We start from the raw sequence: 24,077 nt of genomic DNA on the forward strand, positions 1-24,077 counted from the left end.
CAATAAATAAAGATTGCTTCCAGGGTTTCAGGTTAAGTTGAACTAACCTCTTTTCCTCCATGTGTCCATATTAATATGGTATCATGAGAGGCTCTTAGCTGGAACACACAAAAAGGTGGCCACGCATTCCTTGCACTTAAGACTTGAATGAGCTCCTGTCAAAGCACTGACGTTTGGGCTTTGTGTGCTAGTATTTTGCCAACACGCCATGGGACACGATCATGGCTCCAGAAACCTCATGGGAGCGATTAATGCTTTATTAGCAGGCAGAACCATGCGGCTGTGTGTTATAGTTAGCCTTTCACATGGAAATGTACCCTCACATTTGACAAGTTCTATCAACAGACACGGCAAATAGGGCTGTGATGTCAGTAGACCTTAACCCCTATACATTCTGTTGAACAACATGTATTGAAGTATTTTATCAATAAATTCATATATTTTTTTTTGTATTTACAGTAGCAATATCTATTATCGTTTGTTTTTTTTTACAGTTGATTGATAGCCAATTGATGTTTTATTTGAATGAGGCAGTGTTTAGCCAATTACTTTATTAAAGGAGAAGTCAGTGTAATAATGTAATAATGTGTCTAGATGAAGGGTTTCTAGGGTCCACATGGACACATGGACAAATGGTACACTATTTATGCATGAATCACAAAAATACATTTTGCATTACATAGTACACGCGGACTACTTTTTGCTCGGCCTTTCACCAAAAACAAAGAGAATGCCAAGCTTGGTCCCAGAATCTCAGTGAAACTGAGATGTGGTAATCTTAGATTGCAACACTATGGCGATCGAGGTCAGAGCATCAGCGTTAACCGGTGTTTCCTTTGTTTGATCATGCTGTCATTGTGCAGAGAACTCCAGGCTGCTATCTCAGTGAGAGGAGTGAACAGGAGGAAGCAGACCAGGAGATATCTACGGTATCTACAGTATTAATCCAACTCCACATTCAGGGACAGGTCTACTAAGAGTTAACAGCTGTTATTTTCAATGGGGAATTAAACCTACAGACTAAACAATACCAATAAGTTATATCAAGGTAAAATAAAAAATAAAATAAAAATTGGGCTCTTTTATTCTCCTCTGAAAATAACAGGAGAATATTTTGCACAGGTGCAAATGCTCTGTAAACCTGACCCGTAGAATATAGTCCACATTTTACTATGGGTGTCTTCATGGCCTCTATGTGATATCTGCTTTGTTTATGTAACGAGTAGTGCCTTACAGTATATATACATTATAAAGATAATGTATGTACTCTGGAGCATAGTTTACCATCAGGTTTTTACATAACCCCCCCAGGGAGATTACTACTTAAATACATACTGTATTTGATTCTATGCAAAGTTATCCATTTGGAAAAAGTGCACATTAGTTCCACAATAGATAAAAGATTTACATATTTATCATAACCGAGGAGATTGTGGATAATGACAAGCCCCTCCTTCCTGTTGTTCTGTATTTGACTGATGTCACTTATGGCTCCTGAGTGGCGCAACGGTCTGAGGCACTACATCTCAGTGCTAGAGGCGTCACTACAGACACCCTGGTTCAATTCCAGGCTGTATCACAACCGGCCATGATTGGGAATCCCACAGGGTGGCACACAATTTGCCCAGCGTCGTCCGGGTTAGGGTTTGGCCGGTGTAGGCCGTCATTGTAAAATAAGAATGTGTTCTTAACTGACTTGCCTAGTTAAATAAAGGATTAATAAAAAGGAAGAGTGGCAGACTTAATGCACTTGAACTCTGCATTTCTGATATTTCTTGCCAGTTGTAAGATACACTACCTACTAGGTGGTCACGTTTTTTTCAGCACAAATCCTACATTATATCTGATTACAACGTCCGTGGCCATGTCAACTCCTTCATTCTTCAGATACAAATGAATGAAGTTATTCTGAGCATGACAGTAAACGTCAGAACTAACCAACAAATCCAGAACTGGTGCTCATTAGTCTTTATCCAGATGTTAATACCCTTGTCTTGTGTGGGATTACTTTTTGTCTGTTTGTAATTCCCCCCTGACCTCTGTGCCAAGGTATTGTCATACTGTGTCCCTGAGTCAGTCTATAGTACTAGAATGACCAGGTTTTACGGGTTGTTTGTTTTAGTCTACAAGGATTCCTTTTTTTGTGGTTGCAGCATTTTCCTTTGTGCTCCCTCGCTTTCACATGGGGCTATTGTCTTGACTTTTTAAATATTTCTTTTAACAAAAATGATTAGTCACCCCGCTTCACCTTTTTGAATTTAAGCGTATAAAATATATAACAGCCAAAGTACAAAATAACCTAAATAAATCATGTTAACAGAGACTTTCTGAAAAGACAAAGATATTTAATTTATATGAAGATGCAGCCATAGACCTCACTGCAAAAAGGCAGCGTTGCTAAATGAATTGCACTTAGCATGCTCCAAGTCTTGACAAGCTGGACTACAGTATGCCGATGTTACCCACTGCGAAGCCACATCTTAGCCCTATTCATTTACATCCCAGAAGGAACATGCAATGTAGTGCTCTCTGGCTAATGTAGAAGGAACGCAAATCATAGACGTAACAGAAGTATTTAGATACCTGTACATGTCTGAAATCTCTTATGTTAGGCAAAATAAAGTGAGAAAGAGAGGGGAGGGGGTAAAAATATTTCCAATTTTATTGGTTCTAGAGTTAGAAGAATCAAATAAATTGTATTTGTCACAAGCCCTTAATCAACAATGCTTTAAGAAGTTAAAAGTATCATTATTGGTTCTAGAGTTAGAAGGATCATTATTGGTTCTAGTTAAAAGTATCATTATTGGTTCTAGAGTTAGAAGGATCATTATTGGTTCTAGTTAGAAGGATCATTATTGGTTCTAGTTAAAAGTATCATTATTGGTTCTAGAGTTAGAAGGAACATTATTGGTTCTAGTTAAAAGTATCATTATTGGTTCTAGACTTAGAAGGAACAGTATGTGTTATGGTTCAAGTTCCAATGGTTCTACATTGTTTCTTCACGTTCATCTGACATGTTTTTCATCTTCATGACATATTTTTCAAATTAATTTCCTCTATACTATAATGATAAATTATACAACTGTGTGCCTCAACTATAGTACATTGAAATGCTCTTAGTGTTTAGACAGTTCCCTGCGATGGATTTCTATTTTCCTAAATCAATTCAGACATGATGAGAGGAAGGAATAGCGGCTTCCTCTGGATGAGGAATGCTTTTGGTCCCATACCTTTGGTTTTGGCTTGCTCAGTCTCTCTTCCTTCCTGACAAAAACCTGACCAGTCAGGTCACTGTCTGTGTTTCGAAACTGTTCTGCCAACTTTTCTGTCATTTTACCACCTGATCTCAGGACAGTGTTAGTTCTGACTGTGCCGATTGTAAAAAGGCAGATGATAGCCTGGCATATGATATCAGCAGTCCACTATTTCCAGATGTTAGAAACAAAGCAGAACTCTGTAAATATATGACAAAAGAGAGCATTTCTCGGAAAGAGTGTCACACCTTACATTCACATGCAAAACAATGAAATTCACAATTTAGATGACCTGCCAGTGACAACGATTACAGTGCATCAATGCTCAAAAGGCTGAAGGAAGTAACAGAGAAATGGAGTTGGAAGAGTTATATTGTCTGGGCTTTCAGTCTGTCTTTCAGTGTTGGACAGGGAGGTTCTTGGCAGGGCGGGTTATATTGTCTGGGCTTTCAGTCTGTCTTTCAGTGTTGGACAGGGAGGTTCTTGGCAGGGCGGGTTATATAGTCTGGGCTTTCAGTCTGTCTTTCAGTGTTGGACAGGGAGGTTCTTGGCAGGGCGGGTTATATAGTCTGGGCTTTCAGTCTGTCTTTCAGTGTTGGACAGGGAGGTTCTTGGCAGGGCGGGTTATATTGTCTGGGCTTTCAGTCTGTCTTTCAGTGTTGGACAGGGAGGTTCTTGGCAGGGCGGGTTATATTGTCTGGGCTTTCAGTCTGTCTTTCAGTGTTGGACAGGGAGGTTCTTGGCAGGGCGGGTTATATTGTCTGGGCTTTCAGTCTGTCTTTCAGTGTTGGACAGGGAGGTTCTTGGCAGGGCGGGTTATATTGTCTGGGCTTTCAGTCTGTCTTTCAGTGTTGGACAGGGAGGTTCTTGGCAGGGCGGGTTATATTGTCTGGGCTTTCAGTCTGTCTTTCAGTGTTGGACAGGGAGGTTCTTGGCAGGGCGGGTTATATAGTCTGGGCTTTCAGTCTGTCTTTCAGTGTTGGACAGGGAGGTTCTTGGCAGAGCGGGTTATATAGTCTGGGCTTTCAGTCTGTCTTTCAGTGTTGGACAGGGAGGTTCTTGGCAGAGTGGGTTATATAGTCTGGGCTTTCAGTCTGTCTTTCAGTGTTGGACAGGGAGGTTCTTGGCAGGGCGGGTTATATTGTCTGGGCTTTCAGTCTGTCTTTCAGTGTTGGACAGGGATGTTCTTGGCAGAGTGGGTTATATAGTCTGGGCTTTCAGTCTGTCTTTCAGTGTTGGACAGGGAGGTTCTTGGCAGAGCGGGTTATATAGTCTGGGCCTGCTGTCTGTCTTTCAGTGTTGGACAGGGAGGTTCTTGGTAGAGTGGGTTATATAGTCTGGGCCTGCTGTCTGTCTTTCAGTGTTGGACATTGAGGTTCTTCAGGGACCCAAGCACTTTCAAATGAATGGCACAGGATAAATCATCTCTGAGAGGAAGTGGATGCTTTATCTTCTGTTGGGAGTTGAAATGCCAACTGGCATGCCCCCCTAACTGTCAAACATTTATGGAAGAGAGACAGGCGAGACGGGGAGATACCCTATTTACATAAAAGCAATGTTATTTTGACCTGGAAACAGTATTAACCAACCATAACTATTCCCTTTATGACTCCTTATGTTATCACATTATGTTTTCATCACCAAGTCAATTAGTTCAAGTGCATTATACAACTAGACGTGCAAACATACTACTAGACATACTGCTGTATAAAATAAATATATTTTTCAGCCGATTAAATTATCATAATGAGTCCAGTTAAACTTTATGAACTGCATTGCAGCCTTTATCATGGAGTTATGGGCTGTTTCTGTGAGGCTGCATCAGCTGTTCTCCAGCCAGGGCTCTATGGATCTCCAGGCACCTTCCATCCATCCATCCATCCACAGCAGGCAGCACAAAGCTATTATATTGCTTTCATCACCTCTGCTTGGATATAAATAAATAATTTTGGTGAGAGCAGTTTAATTAAAAAAAATAACAAAAATGCTATTTCTGTGCACGCTGACGGCTGATGCACAGAGCCTAATGAAATGGCAATGTGAAAAGGCCGACCTGAGAGAGCTTCCCAACTTTAGCTAAACAGTGACTTCACAGACACCTTCAGTTCTCCAAAGTTCTCTGTTTACTAAATTCTTCAATTTTTTTCATCATACTGTGCTGTACAGTGCATTCTGAAAGAATTCGGACCCCTTGACTTTTTCCACATTTTATTACGTTACAGCCATATTCTAAAATGGATTAAATATATTTTTTTCCTCATCAATCTAAACACAATAACCCATAATGAAAAAGCAAAAACAGGTTTTTAGAAATGTTTACAAACATACAAAAAATAAAAAACTGAAATATTACATTTACATAAGTATTCAGACCCTTTACTCAGTACTTTGTTGAAGCACCTTTGTCAGCGATTACAGCCATGAGTCTTCTTGGGTATGACGCTACAAGCTTGGCACACCTGTATTTGGGGAGTTTCTCCCATTCTTCTCTGCAGATCCTTTCAACGTCTGTAAGGTTGGATGGGGAGCGTCGCTGCATAGCTATTTTCAGGTCTCTCCAGAGATGTTCGATCAGGTACATGTCCGGGCTCTGGATGGGCCACTCAAGGACATTCAGAGACTTGTCCCGAAGCCACTCCTGCATTGTCTTGGCTGCGTGCTTAGGGTCATTGTCCTGTTGGAAGGTCGCCCCAGTTTGAGATCCTAAGCGCTCTGGAGCAGGTTTTCATCAAGGATCTCTCTGTACTTTGCTCCGTTCATCTTTCCCTTGATTATGACTAGACTCCCAGTCCCTGCCACTGAAAAACATCCCCACAGCATGATGCTGCCACCCCCATGCTTCACCGTAGGGATGGTGCCAGGTTTCCTCCAGATGTGACGCTTGGCATTCAGGCCAAAGAGTTCAATCTTGGTTTCACCAGACCAGAGAATGTTGTTTATCATGCTCTGAGAATCCTTTAGGTGCCTTTTGGCAAACTCGAAGTGGGCTGTCATGTGCCTTTTACTGAGGAGTGGCTTCCGTCTGGCCACTCTACCATAAGGGCCAGATTGGTGGAGTGCTGCAGATGGTTGTCCTTCTGGAAGGTTCTCCCATCTCCACAGAGGAATTCAGGAGCTCTGTCAGAGTGACCATCGGGATCTTGGTCACCTCCCAGACCATGGCCCTTCTACCCCGATTGATCAGTTTGGCCGGACGGCCAGCTCTAAGAAGAAGCTTGGTGGTTCCAAACTTCTTCCATTTAAGAATGATGGAGGCCACTGTGTTCTTGGGGACCTTCAATGCTACAGAAATATTTTGGTACAATTCCCCAGATTTGTGCCTCAATGTAATCCTGTCTCGGAGCTCTATGAACAATTCCTTCGACCTCATGGCTTGGTTTTTGCTCTGACAGGCACTGTCAACTGTGGGACCTTATATAGGCTGGTGTATGCGTTTCCAAAACATGTCCAATCAATTGAATTTACCACAGGTGGACTCCAATCAAGTTGTAGAAACATCTCAAGGATGATCAATGGAAACAGGAATCCGTCTAAGCTCAATTTCGAGTCTCATAGCAAAGGGTGTGAATATTTATGTAAATAAGGTATTTCTGTATTTTTTTTCTAAAACCTGTTTTCACTTTGTCATTACGTGGTATTGTGTGTGTATATTGATGAGGAATTGTTTTTATTTAATCAATTTTAGAATAAGGCTGTAACGTAACAACATGTGGGAAAAGGGAGGGTCTGAATACTTTCCGAATGCACTGTATGTATCACAATTACTTTATGGCATTGCAATACGAAGGGCTTGTACTTAATATGATAAAACCAAGGGGGAAAAAACATGGTGGACAATTACTTCAACATATAGGTCTAAGGATTTCAACAAGCAGTTGATTTAAATTCTTTGTTATGTTGAGCAAAGTGTTCTGGCATTAACAGTCCATTTTGGTATTATCTTGCTGTTTTCATTCAGTGAGGTAAACCCATGATGCTAGCTGTAGACCCATACATGGAACAATTCTTCTGGAGCGTAATCCTAATATTAAATTCATCCAGGATTATAAAACCATTAACGAATAACCCTCTCAGACATCAAACCAATGTTCTGATATTCTCCTTTTGCCTCACTGCATAACCCTTGTGGAATAACAAAGTAATCCATGGAGAACAGTTAAAACAGAGAAGAGTAATACTAAATTGTTGTGCAAGACAATCATACAACATAAAATGTACTTGCTATGACTGTGATATGTGGTTTAATATAATGGGTGGGTCTAATCCTGAATGCTGATTGGTTAAAACTGAATTCCAGTCGGTGTCTATTCCACAAGTTACCACCGGCTAAATTGATGACGTTAAAATGCCTATTTACTCTGTTCCTGTAATCGGCCTGTGTGTAGCTGGTGTGGAGGAGTCAGGCGCAGGACAGCAGAAATGAGTATGGAACGTACTTTACTCAAAGAATCAACAAAATACAACACAATAAACTAGCCCACAATAACGGACCGTATACATACAAACAATCACTCACAAAAAAACATGGGGGAACAGAGGGTTAAATAATGAACAAGTCATTGGGGAATTGAAACCAGGTGTGTAAAACAAAGACAAATCAAATGGAAAATGAAAAGTGGATCGGCGATGGCTAGAAGGCCGGTGACGTTGACCGCCGAACGCCGCCCGAACAAGGAGAGCGACCGACTTCGGCGGAAGTCGTGACAGTTCCATCTGACTGCGCAATCCACTATCTCATCAGCCCAGCCAGGCAATTTATAAACTTGATCTCCACTATAAAAAGCATCTAGACATTATCTCACATTTATTTTAGACTAACATTTAGTTTTCAACAGCAGAGATTTGTATAAACCTTGCTGACTGTGTCTCCGACATTTGTAACATTGTTTCAATATTCAAATTCAAACTCCTGCTGTCCCATAGTAATGAACATGTCGGGAGTCGAGACGAGACAGACAGGCAGCGTTTCTCAGCCAGTCGAAATCATGAATCACCTGGCATAATTTTTATGGATATATACAAAGAAATGTAAATTGAAAAAAGGTAAAACGAGAAATAAAGTGCGGCTAGTTTGCAGTCTTTCCAGCTTCAGTTTGAAGTGATTGTGTTACTGTAGCTTTGTTGTTGGCTAGCTCCTCTGAACAACAGTGTCCTGACGAGAGAGCACATTTTCTATGCCAAGTGAAATCGCGCTTCATTAGCTCATTGTTATGGATGTGTCCAAATAAATCTCACTAGAAAACAGCTTAAACAAATGCAAATGCAGCTACTGTTGTTATTCTGTCTGCGCTGTTTAATGTGACAGTTAGCTGTAGTTGTCTAGCTAGCAAGCAAGGGATAAGAACGTTGCCAGCCAGTATGCCAATGGAACATTTAGAACAAACGACTGGGTCCAGTCTCTGGCAACCTAACCGATAGAACAAACGACCAGTCGGCTTGGGTACTAACTCTAGATTTGTGTCGGGGCTATATCTTGTGGAAGGATGAAATAGTATGAATAAATTCATGAAAATAAAAATTTTAATGAAAATGTCAATCATTATTTTAACATGTTGGTAACCCATTGTATCAAAGTGATAATGACCTCGAATCCAGTGTTTGGAGGATATATTGGCACGGGTGTTGTTAGGCCCGAGACAAAGTCGGCTTCTCGGGCATTATCACTTAAGTCTCATATGGCTATCTTAAGACGAATGTTAATCACTCTGGATAAGAGCATCTGCTAAATAACAAAAATATAACTGTAAAATAAAGAAACTTTTAGATGCATAACAGCATAACAGTTGTATGCACACGATACACATGTTATAGACTGTCCAATGAAATGCTTACTTGCAGGTTCCATCTGGACAATGCAACAACAATAATAAATAATAAAAGATAATAATAGGAACATAAAGTAAATAGCTCAGTAGAAAAAAATGTATAATATTTACACATGTATCAGGAAGTTCTTATCAGCAGGTTTGCATGGGCGGGAGTTTCAGCTTTCCATGGTGACATCACCATGCGGTAAATTGGTTAATAAGAACAATAACAAAGAGAGTTCCAAATCGCTCTTCCAATAACAGTTAGTTTTTAGTTTCCCCCTCCCCACTCAGACCACTCGCAGATCGTTCTAGCAAAATTCTTGCTTGAGAAATTGTTTTAAAAAATTTGATTTTTTTGGGGGGGGGAAATCTATTACAGTAAAGTACTTAATTGTTACCCAGGAATTATTTGAAATTGATATAAAAACGGCATCATTGGGCCTTTAAGATTTGTTTTCTTCAAACAAGAATAACAGTTGGGAGCTTAATAACTGGTTGTTTGGATCCTGGATACTGATTGGACGAGCAGCGTTCCAAGCTGCGCTGTAATGTCCATCACAGACACACTTATGCCTGCTAAAAGTTCCATCTGAAAAAATAAAAAAATAATAAAAAAATAATAATATAAAAAATATATATAAAATAAAAAATGAAATAAAAACTTCCATCTGAAAACGATCACTGCACCTCCATCAGAATATCATGTTGCTGTCAGAATCATCTCTTGTATTTATCTCAACTCGCACATTATTTCCCTTTGCTTCCAGCCTAGCTTTAAGTTTGGTACAGTGGGGGTTTAATATAAGCCTAGCATTTAAGTTTGGTACAGCAGGGGTTAACATAAGCCTAGCATTTAGTTTGGTACAGCAGGGGTTAATATAAGCCTAGCATTTAGTTTGGTACAGCAGGGGTTAATATAAGCCTAGCATTTAGTTTGGTACAGCAGGGGTTAACATAAGTCTAGCATTTAATTTGGTACAGCAGGGGTTAATATAATCCTAGCATTTAGTTTGGTACAGCAGGGGTTAACATAAGCCTATCATTTAGTTTGGTACAGCAGGGGTTAATATAAACCTAGCATTTTGGTTGGTACAGCAGGGGTTAACATAAACCTAGCATTTAGTTTGGTACAGCAGGGGTAACATAAACCTAGCATTTAGTTTGGTACAGCAGGGGTTAACATAAGCCTAGCATTTAGTTTGGTACAACAGGGGTTAATATAAGCCTAGCATTTAGTTTGGTACAGCAGGGGTTAATATAAGCCTAGCATTTAGTTTGGTACAGCAGGGGTTAATATAAGCCTAGCATTTAGTTTGGCACAGCAGGGGTTAATATAAGCCTAGCATTTAGTTTGGTACAGCAGGGGTTAATATAAGCCTAGCATTTAGTTTGGTACAGCAGGGGTTAATATAAGCCTAGCATTTAGTTTGGTACAGCAGGGGTTAATATAAGCCTAGCATTTAGTTTGGTACAGCAGGGGTTAACATAAGCCTATCATTTAGTTTGGTACAGCAGGGGTTAACATAAACCTAGCATTTAGTTTGATACAACAGGGATTAACATAAACCTCACTGTCTGCCTGTCCGACCTCGGAAACAATGTTTCACTTTTGAATGTCTATCTCTGTAGTACCATACATATAGTGAACACTTTTCCTGAGCCAGTCGAAATCTCGCATTATCATGGTCATATCCAAGTAAATGCCCATATCAAAAATGCTCAAGAAAATGAAAATGCAACTAGTCTACTGTCATTCCAGGTTCAATGTTTGACGTGACTTGAGTTAGGCTAGCGAGCTAACAAGTTACAAGAAAGTTATCCAGCCTGCATAGCAACCGTTTTGTTTAGAATGGATGACCAGTCTTTTTGCATAGCAACTATGGGTCGCGTCTGTAGCAACATGACCAAAATACCTAACAACCAGATTTTTGTCCGGACTATATCTTCTGGTAGAAAAAAAAATGTCATTGTATGAATTGACTTATCAAAATAAGGTTTGAATGAAAATATGTAATTCATTGTTCTTTAAATATTTTGGTAACAGTTTTATAATTAAGCAATAAGGCACTCAAGGCAGTGCTGTGTAGCAGGAATACATCACAGGAGCTAAATGGGTTGACTGGGACTGGATTCGTGATAAAGCCCTGTCTCGCATGTCTTATTGCTTAAACAATCCATTTTACATTACTTTTTACATTGCAAATTGTTCATAATAATACAGTAATTTCGATAGGCTTTACGTTTGTGTTAAACTTTACTCTAAATTTGACGCGCAAAATATTTTATGGAAAACAATTCTGGGACTCCACAAATGGTGGACCTCAACAACTTTTGACGGTGAATTAGTGGTCCCGGAACATACGGTAAAAGGTTGGAAACCTCTGCTATAGACTATAGCCATGGATGTACTATACAGCAATGTCATAATTAGTAAAGTTGTGAGAGAGTTGGATCTGAGTCATCATTGGGTGATTAATGCATGAATGGTTTAGTTGCCTAGAGCTCGGATTAAATACGTATCGCCAATGTTCACCGCTATACTACGCTTGAAATTTAAAGATCATTACCGATTGGGCCGGAATATACAGTCTCCACTAACGGCAGAACATTGCATTTCAATTTCTATCGCGCTATAGCGCAGGTCTTCATTGTTAAGAATTTCATTTACACACAAAGGCACACCTCCAAACACACGCACTCTACACACACGTATTTTGTAAAATTGCTATATTGCTGCATTATGGATTTTGTATTGTAGATATATAGTGGTAGAGTAGTGGTGTAATAATGTGTTGTATTGTAGATATATAGTGGTAGAGTAGTGGTGTAATAATGTGTTGTATTGTAGATATATAGTGGTAGAGTAGTGGTGTAATAATGTATTGTATTGTAGATATATAGTGGTAGAGTAGTGGTGTAATAATGTGTTGTATTGTAGATATATAGTGGTGTAATAATGTGTTGTATTGTAGATATATAGTGGTAGAGTAGTGGTGTAATAATGTATTGTATTGTAGATATATAGTGGTAGAGTAGTGGTGTAATAATGTGTTGTATTGTAGATATATAGTGGTGTAATAATGTGTTGTATTGTAGATATATAGTGGTAGAGTAGTGGTGTAATAATGTGTTGTATTGTAGATATATAGTGGTAGAGTAGTGGTGTAATAATGTGTTGTATTGTAGATATATAGTGGTAGAGTAGTGGTGTAATAATGTGTTGTATTGTAGATATATAGTGGTAGAGTAGTGGTGTAATAATGTGTTGTATTGTAGATATATAGTGGTAGAGTAGTGGTGTAATAATGTGTTGTATTGTAGATATATAGTGGTAGAGTAGTGGTGTAATAATGTGTTGTATTGTAGATATGTAGTGGTAGAGTAGTGGTGTAATAATGTGTTGTATTGTAGATATATAGTGGTAGAGTAGTGGTGTAATAATGTGTTGTATTGTAGATATATAGTGGTGTAATAATGTGTTGTATTGTAGATATATAGTGGTAGAGTAGTGGTGTAATAATGTGTTGTATTGTAGATATATAGTGGTGTAATAATGTGTTGTATTGTAGATATATAGTGGTAGAGTAGTGGTGTAATAATGTGTTGTATTGTAGATATATAGTGGTGTAATAATGTGTTGTATTGTAGATATATAGTGGTAGAGTAGTGGTGTAATAATGTGTTGTATTGTAGATATATAGTGGTGTAATAATGTGCTGTATTGTAGATATATAGTGGTAGAGTAGTGGTGTAATAATGTGTTGTATTGTAGATATATAGTGGTAGAGTAGTGGTGTAATAATGTGTTGTATTGTAGATATATAGTGGTAGAGTAGTGGTGTAATAATGTGTTGTATTGTAGATATATAGTGGTAGAGTAGTGGTGTAATAATGTGTTGTATTGTAGATATGTAGTGGTGTAATAATGTGTTGTATTGTAGATATATAGTGGTAGAGTAGTGGTGTAATAATGTATTGTATTGTAGATATATAGTGGTAGAGTAGTGGTGTAATAATGTGTTGTATTGTAGATATATAGTGGTGTAATAATGTGTTGTATTGTAGATATATAGTGGTGTAATAATGTGTTGTATTGTAGATATATAGTGGTAGAGTAGTGGTGTAATAATGTGTTGTATTGTAGATATATAGTGGTAGAGTAGTGGTGTAATAATGTGTTGTATTGTAGATATATAGTGGTAGAGTAGTGGTGTAATAATGTATCTGTTTTGTTTTGTATGTAATTACCTTAATCTTGTTTTGGACCCCAGGAAGAGTAGCTGCTGCCTTGGCAGCCGCTAATGGGGATCTGTAATAAAATACCAAGAAATAATTGAGCCCTAGGATACATCTCTGGCAGACGCTCTGCTTGTCCCTCTCAGCTTTGGCAGCTCAGTGAGCAGGCTGGATGATGGAGCTCTGGCACTGGGGCTAGCTCAGAGGTCACTGACTGACTGACTGACTGACTGACTGACTGACTGACTGACTGACTGACTGACTGGCTGACTGACTGACTGACTGACTGACTGACTGGCTGACTGGCTGACTGACTGACTGACTGGCTGACTGACTGACACACCAAATGGGACACAACCAGACCCTATGAAGGGACTGTCTGTTAGTGCATCGTCCTTTTCCAGTGGACAGCCATGATTGTGATTATGATTTTTCCTCCCCTTCTTTCCACATTTAGTTAACAGTTTACATTTTGCTAGAGAAATATTTTCAGCTACAGACTCTCTCTGTTGTTCATATTTCTTCTATTCTTTTTTTCCCACAGCAAACCTTGGACTCCAACCTCGGCAATCTGATTAAGAGGAACAATGAGTTGGAAACTCTGATGGGCAAGTTGATCCAGATCTGCCAACATGTGGAGGTAAGTAAGGATGTTTATCTGTTTCCATATTAGGCTATATGATACAGCTCTGTTTCAGCGGCATTTCTATTGTTTGATAGGTTAAGCTTTTTTGATTTCTTCCTTGTATTGTAAATGTAACATATTAGGTGTCCGATAAGACACATTTTACAGTGGTTGCTGACATACAGTAGATAGAAAAATCTTTGGTTTAAAAAATCTTTGGTTCCAAAAATCTTTGTGGTTCAAAAAATATTTGCTTAAAAAAATATTTGCTTTAAAAAATCTTTGGGGTTTAAAGAATCTTTTGTTTATAAAATCTTTGGGGTTTAAAAAATCTTTGGGGTTTAAAAAATCTTTAGTTTATCAAATCTTTGGGGTTTATAAAATCTTTGGTTGAAACATTTTTTTTTGAATCCTTATTGTTGTTATTTAGCATTCAAGCTGAGCTCACCAGATTCTGTGACATGCAACACTTTGAAATTCATTGAACATGTTAGAATACTGTAACATATCTCACGGACACAGTTACTGAGATGAATATGCTGACCCGGGTATACAGTCAAGTGGATATGCCAGTAAAGTTAACTATACAAAGTAGGCTAACCTCACATAAACAGTGCCATATTGCCAATTTGGCCGTGTGTGTGTGTGTGCGCGCGTGTGTGTGTGTGTTTGTGCATGGTAGGGTGTTGTTTGGGGTAAAAGCATGAATGGGACATAGCAAAAGATATGTGCATGAACCAACTGAGGAATAAAATGGCACAGATAACACAATGTGGCCATAGAGAGATGTAGGAGAAAGTGGGCCAGCAGCAGATCTGGCTGTATGTGGGAAAGCGAAAACAACTGTTGTAATGACTAGGCTCAGCTGACTCTCACCTGTGGCACTATGCTACTCTGTGTACGGTGACAGCGTTTTGTACATAGAATGACATACTAGAAATGTAATTTAATAGGATCTCTGTGGCTGTGTAGATCTATCCTGGGAAATACTAGATAGGCCTACTGCCTCAGGTGCACTGTTATATATGAGCCAGGGGGGCTTTGTTACAGGCTATGAGCGTTATCTAATTAATTGTACTCCTGTGGGCTAAATCAGGTTCACAGAGTGATTCTTGGTAGTCTCAAACAAATCTACTTTGAAACAAAAGTCTAGACCTCACACACCTGGTTATGGGCTTAAAAAAAGAAGACAGCTGTACCATGTCAGATATAGAGTAGAAATGTATTACATGTTGAGTTTGCATCCCTATATTACACTTTATATACATCACAGAATACTTGTAAAAGAATAAAAAACATTTGACATAGAAACACCAGATTTTATGGCAAAAAAAAAGGTTTCATAACATTCCACCCATGAAGCCACTAGAGTGCGTTTTGGTCATTTGACTGCAGGAAAGAGCTACAACAATTCCTGTCTGTATCCCAACCGGCCGTGACTGGGAGTCCCATAGGGCGGGGCACAATTGACCCAGCGTCATCCGGGTTTGGCCGGGATAGGCCGTCACTGTAAATAAGAATTTGTTCTTAATTGACTTGCCTAGTTAAATAAAGGTTAAATAAAAAAATACAAATAAATAAAAAATAGAAATGTCTGTAAATGCTATGTTTTATCCTGTCAATGCCAAACATAAAGTACTAGATTCATATCCCTGTCCTGATCTGTTTCCAAGGGTAATGCATCAAGACAAGAGAACAAGCTCCTTGAAGAGTGTGACCTTCTGATGGACATCATACATCAGAGAAGACAGATCATAGCCACCAAGATAAACGAGGGCAAGGTAATACTTCATACTGCCCTCCTCCTTCCCCCACAGCTGTCAACAACTATCAACAACAGCTACAAGTCAAAACTTGCAAGTAGACATTGCAGCTCTTATGGCAAATCACCTCACTATATTACAATGACAATGTAATCAGTCACAAGGCAACGTTCTGATTCCACCTTGTTGTGACTGATGGCAACGTTCTGATTCCACCTTGTTGTGACTGATGGCAACGTTCTGATTCCACCTTGTTGTGACTGATGGCAACGTTCTGATTCCACCTTGTTGTGACTGATGGCAACGTTCTGATTCCACCTTGTTGTGACTGATGGCACGTTCTGATTCCACCTTGTTGTGACTGATGGCAACATTCTGATTCCACCTTGTTGTGACTGATGGCACGTTCTGATTCCACCTTGTTGTGACTGATGGCAACGTTCTGATTCCACCTTGTTGTGACTGATGGCAACATTTTGATTCCACCTTGTTGTGACTGATGGCAATTGGGGATTGGGGATTCAATCCAGCAACCTTTTGGTTACTAGCCCTCTATAAAGGCTGAGGATGAAAGTTGTTACCGTGCCATACATCTCTGCTAGACATGCACAGCTTTCACTGACTGTGTTATTTTATTTAACCTTTATTTAACCTTTATTTAACCTTTATTTAACCTTTATTTAACCTTTTATTTAACGAGTCAAATCAGTTAAGAACAAATTCTTATTTACAATAGACGGCCTACCCCGTCCAAACCCTAACCCGGACGACGCTGGGCCAATTGCTCGCCGCCTTATGGGACTACCAATCACAGTTGGTTGTGATACAGCCTGGAATGGAACCAAGGTATCGGTAGTGACACCTCTAGCAGTGAGATGCAGTGTCTCAGACCGCTGCGCCACTCGGGAGCCACAGTGCCACTGCAATGTACCTCAAGAGGCAAACATAACCAAGAGTCTGCTTGCTTCTTTAATGGAATGTATGACAAACATCATTTACTCTGGAATTCCTATTTGATGAAAATCAGTGTTGTCAGGTCATCGCTATGTGACTGATTGAACTAGAGCAGCTTTGTTTTGTGTGTGCTATACAGTATTCTGTAGTAATGGAGGAGAGTTTGCACAGCATTTCTGCATCTGAAACAAATCCACTCTGCTCCTTGAGTGGTTTCCCTTCCTTTCCCCCCATTAAGTGTCATTAGAGAGGGCTTGGGGGGTGGGGGGGGGTGTCGCTGGCATGCTGTGCCATGTTCAGTGTCAGAGCCATATCAGACCTGTTTCCTGTGATCTGGCCCCTCTGAGGAACACTGCTTCCTTCCTCGCCCCGTGCCTCGTTTCAAAGTCAGGAGGCTGCTCTCTGCTCTCTGCTCCCTGCTCTCTGTTCTCCCTGCTCTCTGCTCCCTGCTCTCTGTTCTCCCTGCTCTCTGTTCTCTCCTCTCTGCTCTCTCCTTTCTCCTCTCTCCTCTCTGCTCTCTTCTCCCTGCTCTCTCCTCTGCTTTCCCCTCTCTGCTCTCTCCTCTGCTCTCCCCTCTCTGCTCTCTCCTCTGCTCTCCCCTCTCTGCTCTCCCCTCTCTGTTCTCCCTCCTCTCTGCTCTCCCCTCTCTGCTCTCCCCTCTCTGCTCTCCCCTCTCTGCTCTCTCCTTTCTCCTCTCCCCTCTCTGCTCTCTCCTCTGCTCTCCCCTCTCTGCTCTCCCCTCTCTGTTCTCCCTCCTCTCTGCTCTCCCCTCTCTGCTCTCCCCTCTCTGCTCTCCCCTCTCTGCTCTCTCCTTTCTCCTCTCCCCTCTCTGCTCTCTCCTCTCTGCTCTCCCCTCTCTGCTTCCTGCTCTCTCCTCTCCCCTCTCTGCTCTCTCCTCTCTGTTCTCTGCTTCCTGCTCTCTGCTTCCTGCTCTCCCCTCTCTGCTCTCCCCTCTCTGCTTCCTGCTCTCTCCTCTCCCCTCTCTCATCTCCTCTCCTCTCTCCTCTCTGCTGCCTGCTCCCTCCTCTCTCCTCTCTGCTCCCTGCTCATTGCTCTCTCCTCTCACCTATCCCATCTCTGCTCTCTGCTCTCTCCTCTCTCCTCTCTCCTCTCTGTTATCTGCTTCCTGCTCTCCCCTCTCTGCTCTCCCCTCTCTGCTCTCTGCTCTCTCCTCTCTGTTCTCTGCTTCCTGCTCTCTGCTCTCTGCTCTCCCCTCTCTGCTCTCCCCTCTCTGCTCCCTGCTCTCTCCTCTCTCCTCTCTCCTCTCTGCTCCCTGCTCCCTGCTTATTGCTCTCTCCTCTCACCTATCCCCTCTCTGCTCTATGCTTCCTGCTCTCTGCTCTCCCCTCTCTGCTCTCTCCTCTCCTCTCTGCTCTCCTCTCTTCTCTCTTCTCTCTCCTCTCCTCTTGGCTCTCTGCTCTCTGCTCTCTCCTCTCCGCTCTCCGCTCTCTCCTCTCTGCTCTCCCCTCTCTGCTCTCCCCTCTCTGCTTCCTGCTCTCCCCTCTCTGCTCTCCAGTCTCTGCTCTCTCCTTCCTGCTCTCCCCTCTCTGCTCTCTCCTCTTTCCTCTCTGCTTCCTGCTCTCCCCTCTCTGCTCTCTCCTCTCTGCTCTCTGATCTCTCCTCTCTGATCTCTCCTCTCTGTTCTCTGCTTCCTGCTCTCTGCTCTCCCCTCTCTGCTCCCTGCTCTTCTCTCTTCTCTTCTCTCTCCTCTCTCCTCTCCTCTTGGCTCTCTGCTCTCTCCTCTCCGCTCTCTCCTCTCTCCTCTCTGCTTCCTGCTCTCCCCTCTCTGCTCTCCCCTCTCTGCTCTCTCCTCTCTCCTCTCTGCTTCCTGCTCTCCCCCCTGCTCTCTCCTCTGCTCTCCCCTCTCTGCTCTCTCCTCTCTGCTCCCTGATGATGGACAGAGGGGGCAAGCAGGCACATTCCTTTACCATGGTGATGTTTTGGATGATGTAGATGCTCCTCATTCCATCCTCAAAGTTGATCACTTGGCTAAATCATGAGGGTCGATGCAAATTTGATTAGATAAAAACACGCAAAGCATGTTTTTTGAATTCGAGAAAAATGGTGAGATGATTATGTACAATTGAATGACCTCTCGATTGTGACCTTTTAAATAAAGAACTGTCAACTCAATTGAACCTGCTGTAGTACAGTCGTTTCTGAAGCCGCAGTAGCAGCAGTCTATTGGTCTGTCCCTGCACCGGGGTATTCAATAATCCACTGTTTCCTCTCAGGCTATCCGGCTGCGGAAGCTAGCCCAGCAAATCGCCACCTGCAAGCAGATCATCGAGAGATCGTCATCCCTCATCACTCAGGCAGATCACACCCTGAGAGAGACAGACCACACCCGCTTCCTGCAAACAGCCAAAAGCATCTGCGAGAGGTGACCTATCAAGTCAGCTGATTGTTGTGATAACGCTCCAAACAGTCTCAACTGACAGAGTCCCAGGTTGTAACGAGATAATTATATATCGTTGTGTTTCAGAGTGTCCATGGCAACAGCATCCTCGCAGATCCTGATCCCGGAGATAAACCTGAATGACACCTTTGATACGTTTGCGTTGGACTTTACAAGGGAAAAGAAAATGCTGGAAAGCTTGGATTACCTCACAGGTGAACGCAGTTCCACCTGTTATCCATCTTTTTCCATCTTTTCAGTCAGAAATATATTGAGAACATATCTATAACTCAGGTCTATCTGAAATGGGACATTCTGGTACAGTGCAATTTCTCTGTTTATCTATTTTGTCCAGCAGTCAAATATAAAAAATAAATCTACACTGTAGCTTCTCAAATTGTTTTTGTCACATGCTTTGTAAACTACAGGTGTAAACTGACAGTTTGGTGTTCGTTTACAGTTGAATGAACTGGATTTTGATTGTTCTGGCTTTTAGGGAATTCTCCACAGGATGTCTTCTGTACTACATTTAACTCTATGGCCAGTAACTTAACCAACTGAATCACACAGAACAATTTTATTTTATTATTTTATATATTTAACCTTTATTTAGCCAGGTAGCCATTTACAACTGCGAATTGGCCAATGAAGTCACAGCGCCTTGCAAGAGTGGACTAGAATTAATTTACCAACCCCTTTTGGTCATAAAAAATATATATTTTTTGTAAATCCAATGTACTGTAGTGAGTATGTCTACTGTTCATCATTGTTGTCTTAAATAACTGACAAACACCAGAGACGTGAAGAAAAACAACAAAATATTTCTATTTTCAGCACCAAATCCCCCAATAATCCGTGAGGAATTATGTACGGCATCGTACGACACCGTCACCGCTCACTGGACGTCTGATGATGAGTTCTGTGTCGTCTCCTATGAACTGCAGTATGCCATCTTCACTGGACAAGCCAATGTCGTCAGTACGTACACAAAGCATTTCCTAGATCTCCTCAGTACAGTTTGCTGTGTGACTGTACAGTATGCCTGTTGTGGTATAAACTGTTAAATCATGAAAGGTAGACTATCTGAGTGGCTCCTGCTGTGAATAGCTTTGGGGGGGGAGGGTCGTTACATTACCCCGATCAAATAAAGGATTTTTTCATTTCAGAAGGGGCGGCAACAACCATGCTTTCCTTTCATTGGATAATAAGACGATAATAAGATATCAGAGATCTCTGCTGTGTATCTCTGCTAGAGACTGATCCAGGCCAGAGTATATAGGCTGAGTCAGACTGGATTCCAATCCAGATAGAGGTTTGTGTTTCCCTGCGGCTCATGTAAGTGGCAGACTGTTGGAACAGATCACCCTAGCAAGGGTTGCAAGGAATTGGCCCTCTTCTGCCCCAGTGCCTGTTCATACTACAGTGAACTGGCAATGTTATTGTGTACGACGGGTCACGCAGAGAAATAACAGCCGTAAGAGGTTACGACAGTACAGATGATAGAATTACCACAATCTTCATTTGATGACAACAAAGTATTAATTGAAGGTGTTGTTATGTCAACGAATGTCTGTTACATTTGTGTGTTTGTTACAATCCAGTGGTCTGTAGCTCCTGTTATTTAACTGACTTGACTTTGTCTGTGGTCTAGGTTTGTGTAACTCAGCGGACAGCTGGATGATTGTGCCCAACATCAAGCAGAACCACTACACAGTGCATGGACTCCAGTGTGGCACCAAGTACATCTTTATGGTCAAAGCTATCAACCAGGCAGGGAGTCGCAGCAGTGTACCTGGGAAGCTGAAGACCAACAGTATGTCAGAGTTTCCAAAAGCTGTACCGTGCTGACGTCATCAAGCGTCTTAGGAGATATTTACTATTTACTAGCGTATTTACTATTGTTTACGGTTAAATTATAAACCGGGTTGTTCGAGCCCTGAATGCTGATTGGCTGAAAGCTGTGGTATATCAGACCGTATACCACGGGTATGACAAAACATTTATTTTTACTTCTCTAATTACGTTGGTAACCAGTTTATAATAGCAATAAGGCACCTCGGGGGTTTGTGATATATTGGCCACGTACCACACCCCCTCTGGCCTTATTTCTTAATTAATCTATGGTCCATTCACAGGTCAACCGTTCAAGTTGGACCCAAAGTCTGCTCATAAGAAGCTGAAGGTCTCCCATGACAACCTGACGGTGGAGCGAGATGAGACGTCGTCCAAGAAGAGCCACACTCAGGACCGCTTCACCAGCCAGGGCAGCTATGGCGTCACAGGGAATGTGTACATCGACAGCGGGCGCCACTACTGGGAGGCCTTGATAGGAGGGAGCACATGGTAAGAATATGGACCAGTCGTGCCTGAGATACCTCAGACTAGAACATGTGGAGAGACAAAGGTGTGTGTGTGAGATTCAGATTGGGAAGTCCAATCACAGTCTCTGTTACACTATAATAAAACTCGATCTTGAAATCTAAAAATCTCTAGGACGCTAGGACTCCTGTCATTTCCCACAGGTGCTATTTGACCTCTACTAGAGAATGACCCATTAACATGCTATATTTCTATCTTCATCAGGTTTGCTGTGGGCGTTGCTTACAAGTCAGCACCGAAACACGAGTGGATCGGCAAGAACTCGGCCTCGTGGGTATTATCTCGATGCAACAACTCCTGGGTAGTACGTCACAACAGCAAGGAGATGCCCATCGAGCCGTCCCCCCACCTGCGTCGCGTGGGGGTGTTGCTGGATTACGACGCCGGTTCCCTGGCCTTCTACGATGGCGCCGGCTCACAGCACCTGTACACGTTCGACATCACCTTCGCCCAGCCAGTCTGTCCCGTGTTCAACGTGTGGAACAAGTGTCTGACTGTTCTCACGGGGCTGCCCATCCCAGACCACCTCGAGGGGACAGACTGCCAGGATTAACAGACCAGCTAATGCAACACAAAGACACAAACGGAGCAGAACAGACCCACTTCAGCCTCACCTGGCTCACTTTGTGTCACACCATCCATGCTGTATAAAACAGAACAAAGCCATGGTGCCAGATAAGTCTCCAATCATGCTCTTATAGAAGCAAATACATTTTTTTTATTATTATTTATGGAAACCATTTATTGGGTTTAAAAAATATTGTAGATTTTATTTCTTGCTTAACACATTAATATTCACTGCTATTTATGCTTGTTGGTTTTGGGATGCGCTTAGAGAGGAAGGTGGGTATAACGTTTTGAAATTCAGTCAAACTTACTGTATTTTTAAGCAGGCAGTGGCAGGTAGCCTAATGGTTAGAGCGTTGGGCCGGTAACCAAAAGGTTGCTCGTTCGAATCCCTAAGCTGACAAGGTAATATGTCCTTCTGTTGTTCTACCCCTGAACAAGGCAGTTTAATCCACTGTTCCCCGGTAGGCCGTCATTGTAAATAATAATTTGTTCTTAACTGACTTGCCTAGTTAAATAAAGGTTAAATAAAACAAAATGAAAAGCCCTGTGATGAGCTTATTTCATTCTTACACATACAGTAGATTGTTGACCTTCGTCCATGTATCAATCGTTAGCAGCATGTTGATAAATGTTTTACGTGTAACCTGTTTATTTTGACATGTCATCATGACACCAGTTCCTCTGATTACAGAGCAGTTATAACAGGAGTCTACAATCTTCTGTTTCATACGAGGTCCTCGCTATGATTTTTCTTATGAATTAGGATGATGTTTGTGAAAATAAACATGTTAAGTTTTTTTTAATAGTTAATCTGCCGCTTTTACAATTCTAAAATCACAGCACTTCTAATGCACTGACAACTTGACTATAATTGACAAACTCACAAAGACACAATTCTTCATCTCTTTGTCAAAAAAAAGCACTGCGATGTTAAAAAAGTTGATTCATGTTGAAAATGTATACTTTAAAGAAAATACATTTTAAGTGAAATTTCAATACAGAAATAATGTTTTAATAATTGTAATTAGAAACAACATGTGCAATCTCTGTAAATACCTTACTGTTTTCTTCTCACATATTGGCTCGGGATGTTCAATTTGACTTTTTCCGATGCATCATTATTTTCCCGCATTCCTTGTTAAAAATGTAATAAAATTACATAAATAAAGTGTGAATTGTAATGATAATGCTTTTTATTTGTCTGCTACCTAATCTTAACTGTAATTTTCATTTAATTCAGACACACACTGTAGGCAAAACAAAGAAAACCACTTGATATTTTTTTGGCTTAGATTCTTTTCACCGATTATAAGGTCTCATGAATGTTAGGTGGCTGTATGGCTATTATTCTACAGACCACTTCAGCATCGTACAACAACGATTAAGCTGTGATGAGATTCCTTCTGACATCTCTTTTTATCCTCCAGTAAGACCACTGGACCCCGATCCTTTCAACTAGTACTAGACTAAAAAAAGATTTGAACTTACTGTGACCTCACCATCAGACACCCTCGTGACATGGATCGTGACAGATCCCAAGTGCACAAACACAGTCCAGCTAGAATGATGTTGATTGGAGACGTCTGTAAATAATTTGTTTACAAAAAAAAATATTTAAAGACTGAAAATGTTTTGCTGGTCAATTTGATCAAATGTGCATTTGTGGTATTTACACAGTAGCTTAACATACACTTATTTGTTTAAATAACATTATACAAGCTGAAAAACAAGGTATTTACACAGTACAATAACATTTATTTGTTTAAATAAAAGTATACAGGGTGAAAATAGCAGGTGCGGTAGTTAAGGAATATATTAAATCTGGCCTTTAATCTTGGACAAAGTATTGGCTTGTGGCTTCACCGAGGTTGGCGGTTGTTTCAGTGATACGGTACCAGAGACAATCCCAATAGAGAGGGATAGAAATACATTCTAACCATGCCGACTGATTAAGAAGTTATCTAAGTCACTGAAAACATGGTTCAAGAAATCTTATTTATTTTATTGCATGAACATTTAGTCATTTCAGAGCATTGAGAGAACAGTGGATTTGCACGCAATCTGACACAGAATGGGGTTAACAGCAGT

General features: G+C 41.0%; 1 protein-coding gene across 10 annotated transcripts in view; it reads left to right on the forward strand.

The window, feature by feature from the left end:
* The window catches only part of LOC115161352 (E3 ubiquitin-protein ligase Midline-1), a 71,134-nt gene extending 47,964 nt beyond the window's left edge, over positions 1-23,170 (forward strand). For 6 of the 10 annotated variants that reach the window (XM_029712271.1, XM_029712277.1, XM_029712276.1 and 3 more), the window contains exons 3-11: positions 864-929; positions 13,845-13,940; positions 15,599-15,706; positions 18,877-19,025; positions 19,128-19,255; positions 19,875-20,018; positions 20,692-20,853; positions 21,176-21,383; positions 21,624-23,170. In XM_029712271.1, the coding sequence (XP_029568131.1) occupies positions 864-929; positions 13,845-13,940; positions 15,599-15,706; positions 18,877-19,025; positions 19,128-19,255; positions 19,875-20,018; positions 20,692-20,853; positions 21,176-21,383; positions 21,624-21,972 (1,410 nt within the window). In that variant the 3' untranslated portion in view covers positions 21,973-23,170. Of the gene's footprint in view, positions 1-863; positions 930-13,844; positions 13,941-15,598; positions 15,707-18,876; positions 19,026-19,127; positions 19,256-19,874; positions 20,019-20,691; positions 20,854-21,175; positions 21,388-21,623 lie in introns of those variants that run through there. The other 4 variants (XM_029712279.1, XM_029712278.1, XM_029712281.1 and 1 more) reach the window with 4 other exon arrangements.
* Positions 23,171-24,077: the final 907 nt, after the last annotated feature.

This window comes from Salmo trutta, chromosome 24, assembly GCF_901001165.1.
Source record: "Salmo trutta chromosome 24, fSalTru1.1, whole genome shotgun sequence".
Lineage (NCBI taxonomy): Eukaryota > Metazoa > Chordata > Actinopteri > Salmoniformes > Salmonidae > Salmo > Salmo trutta.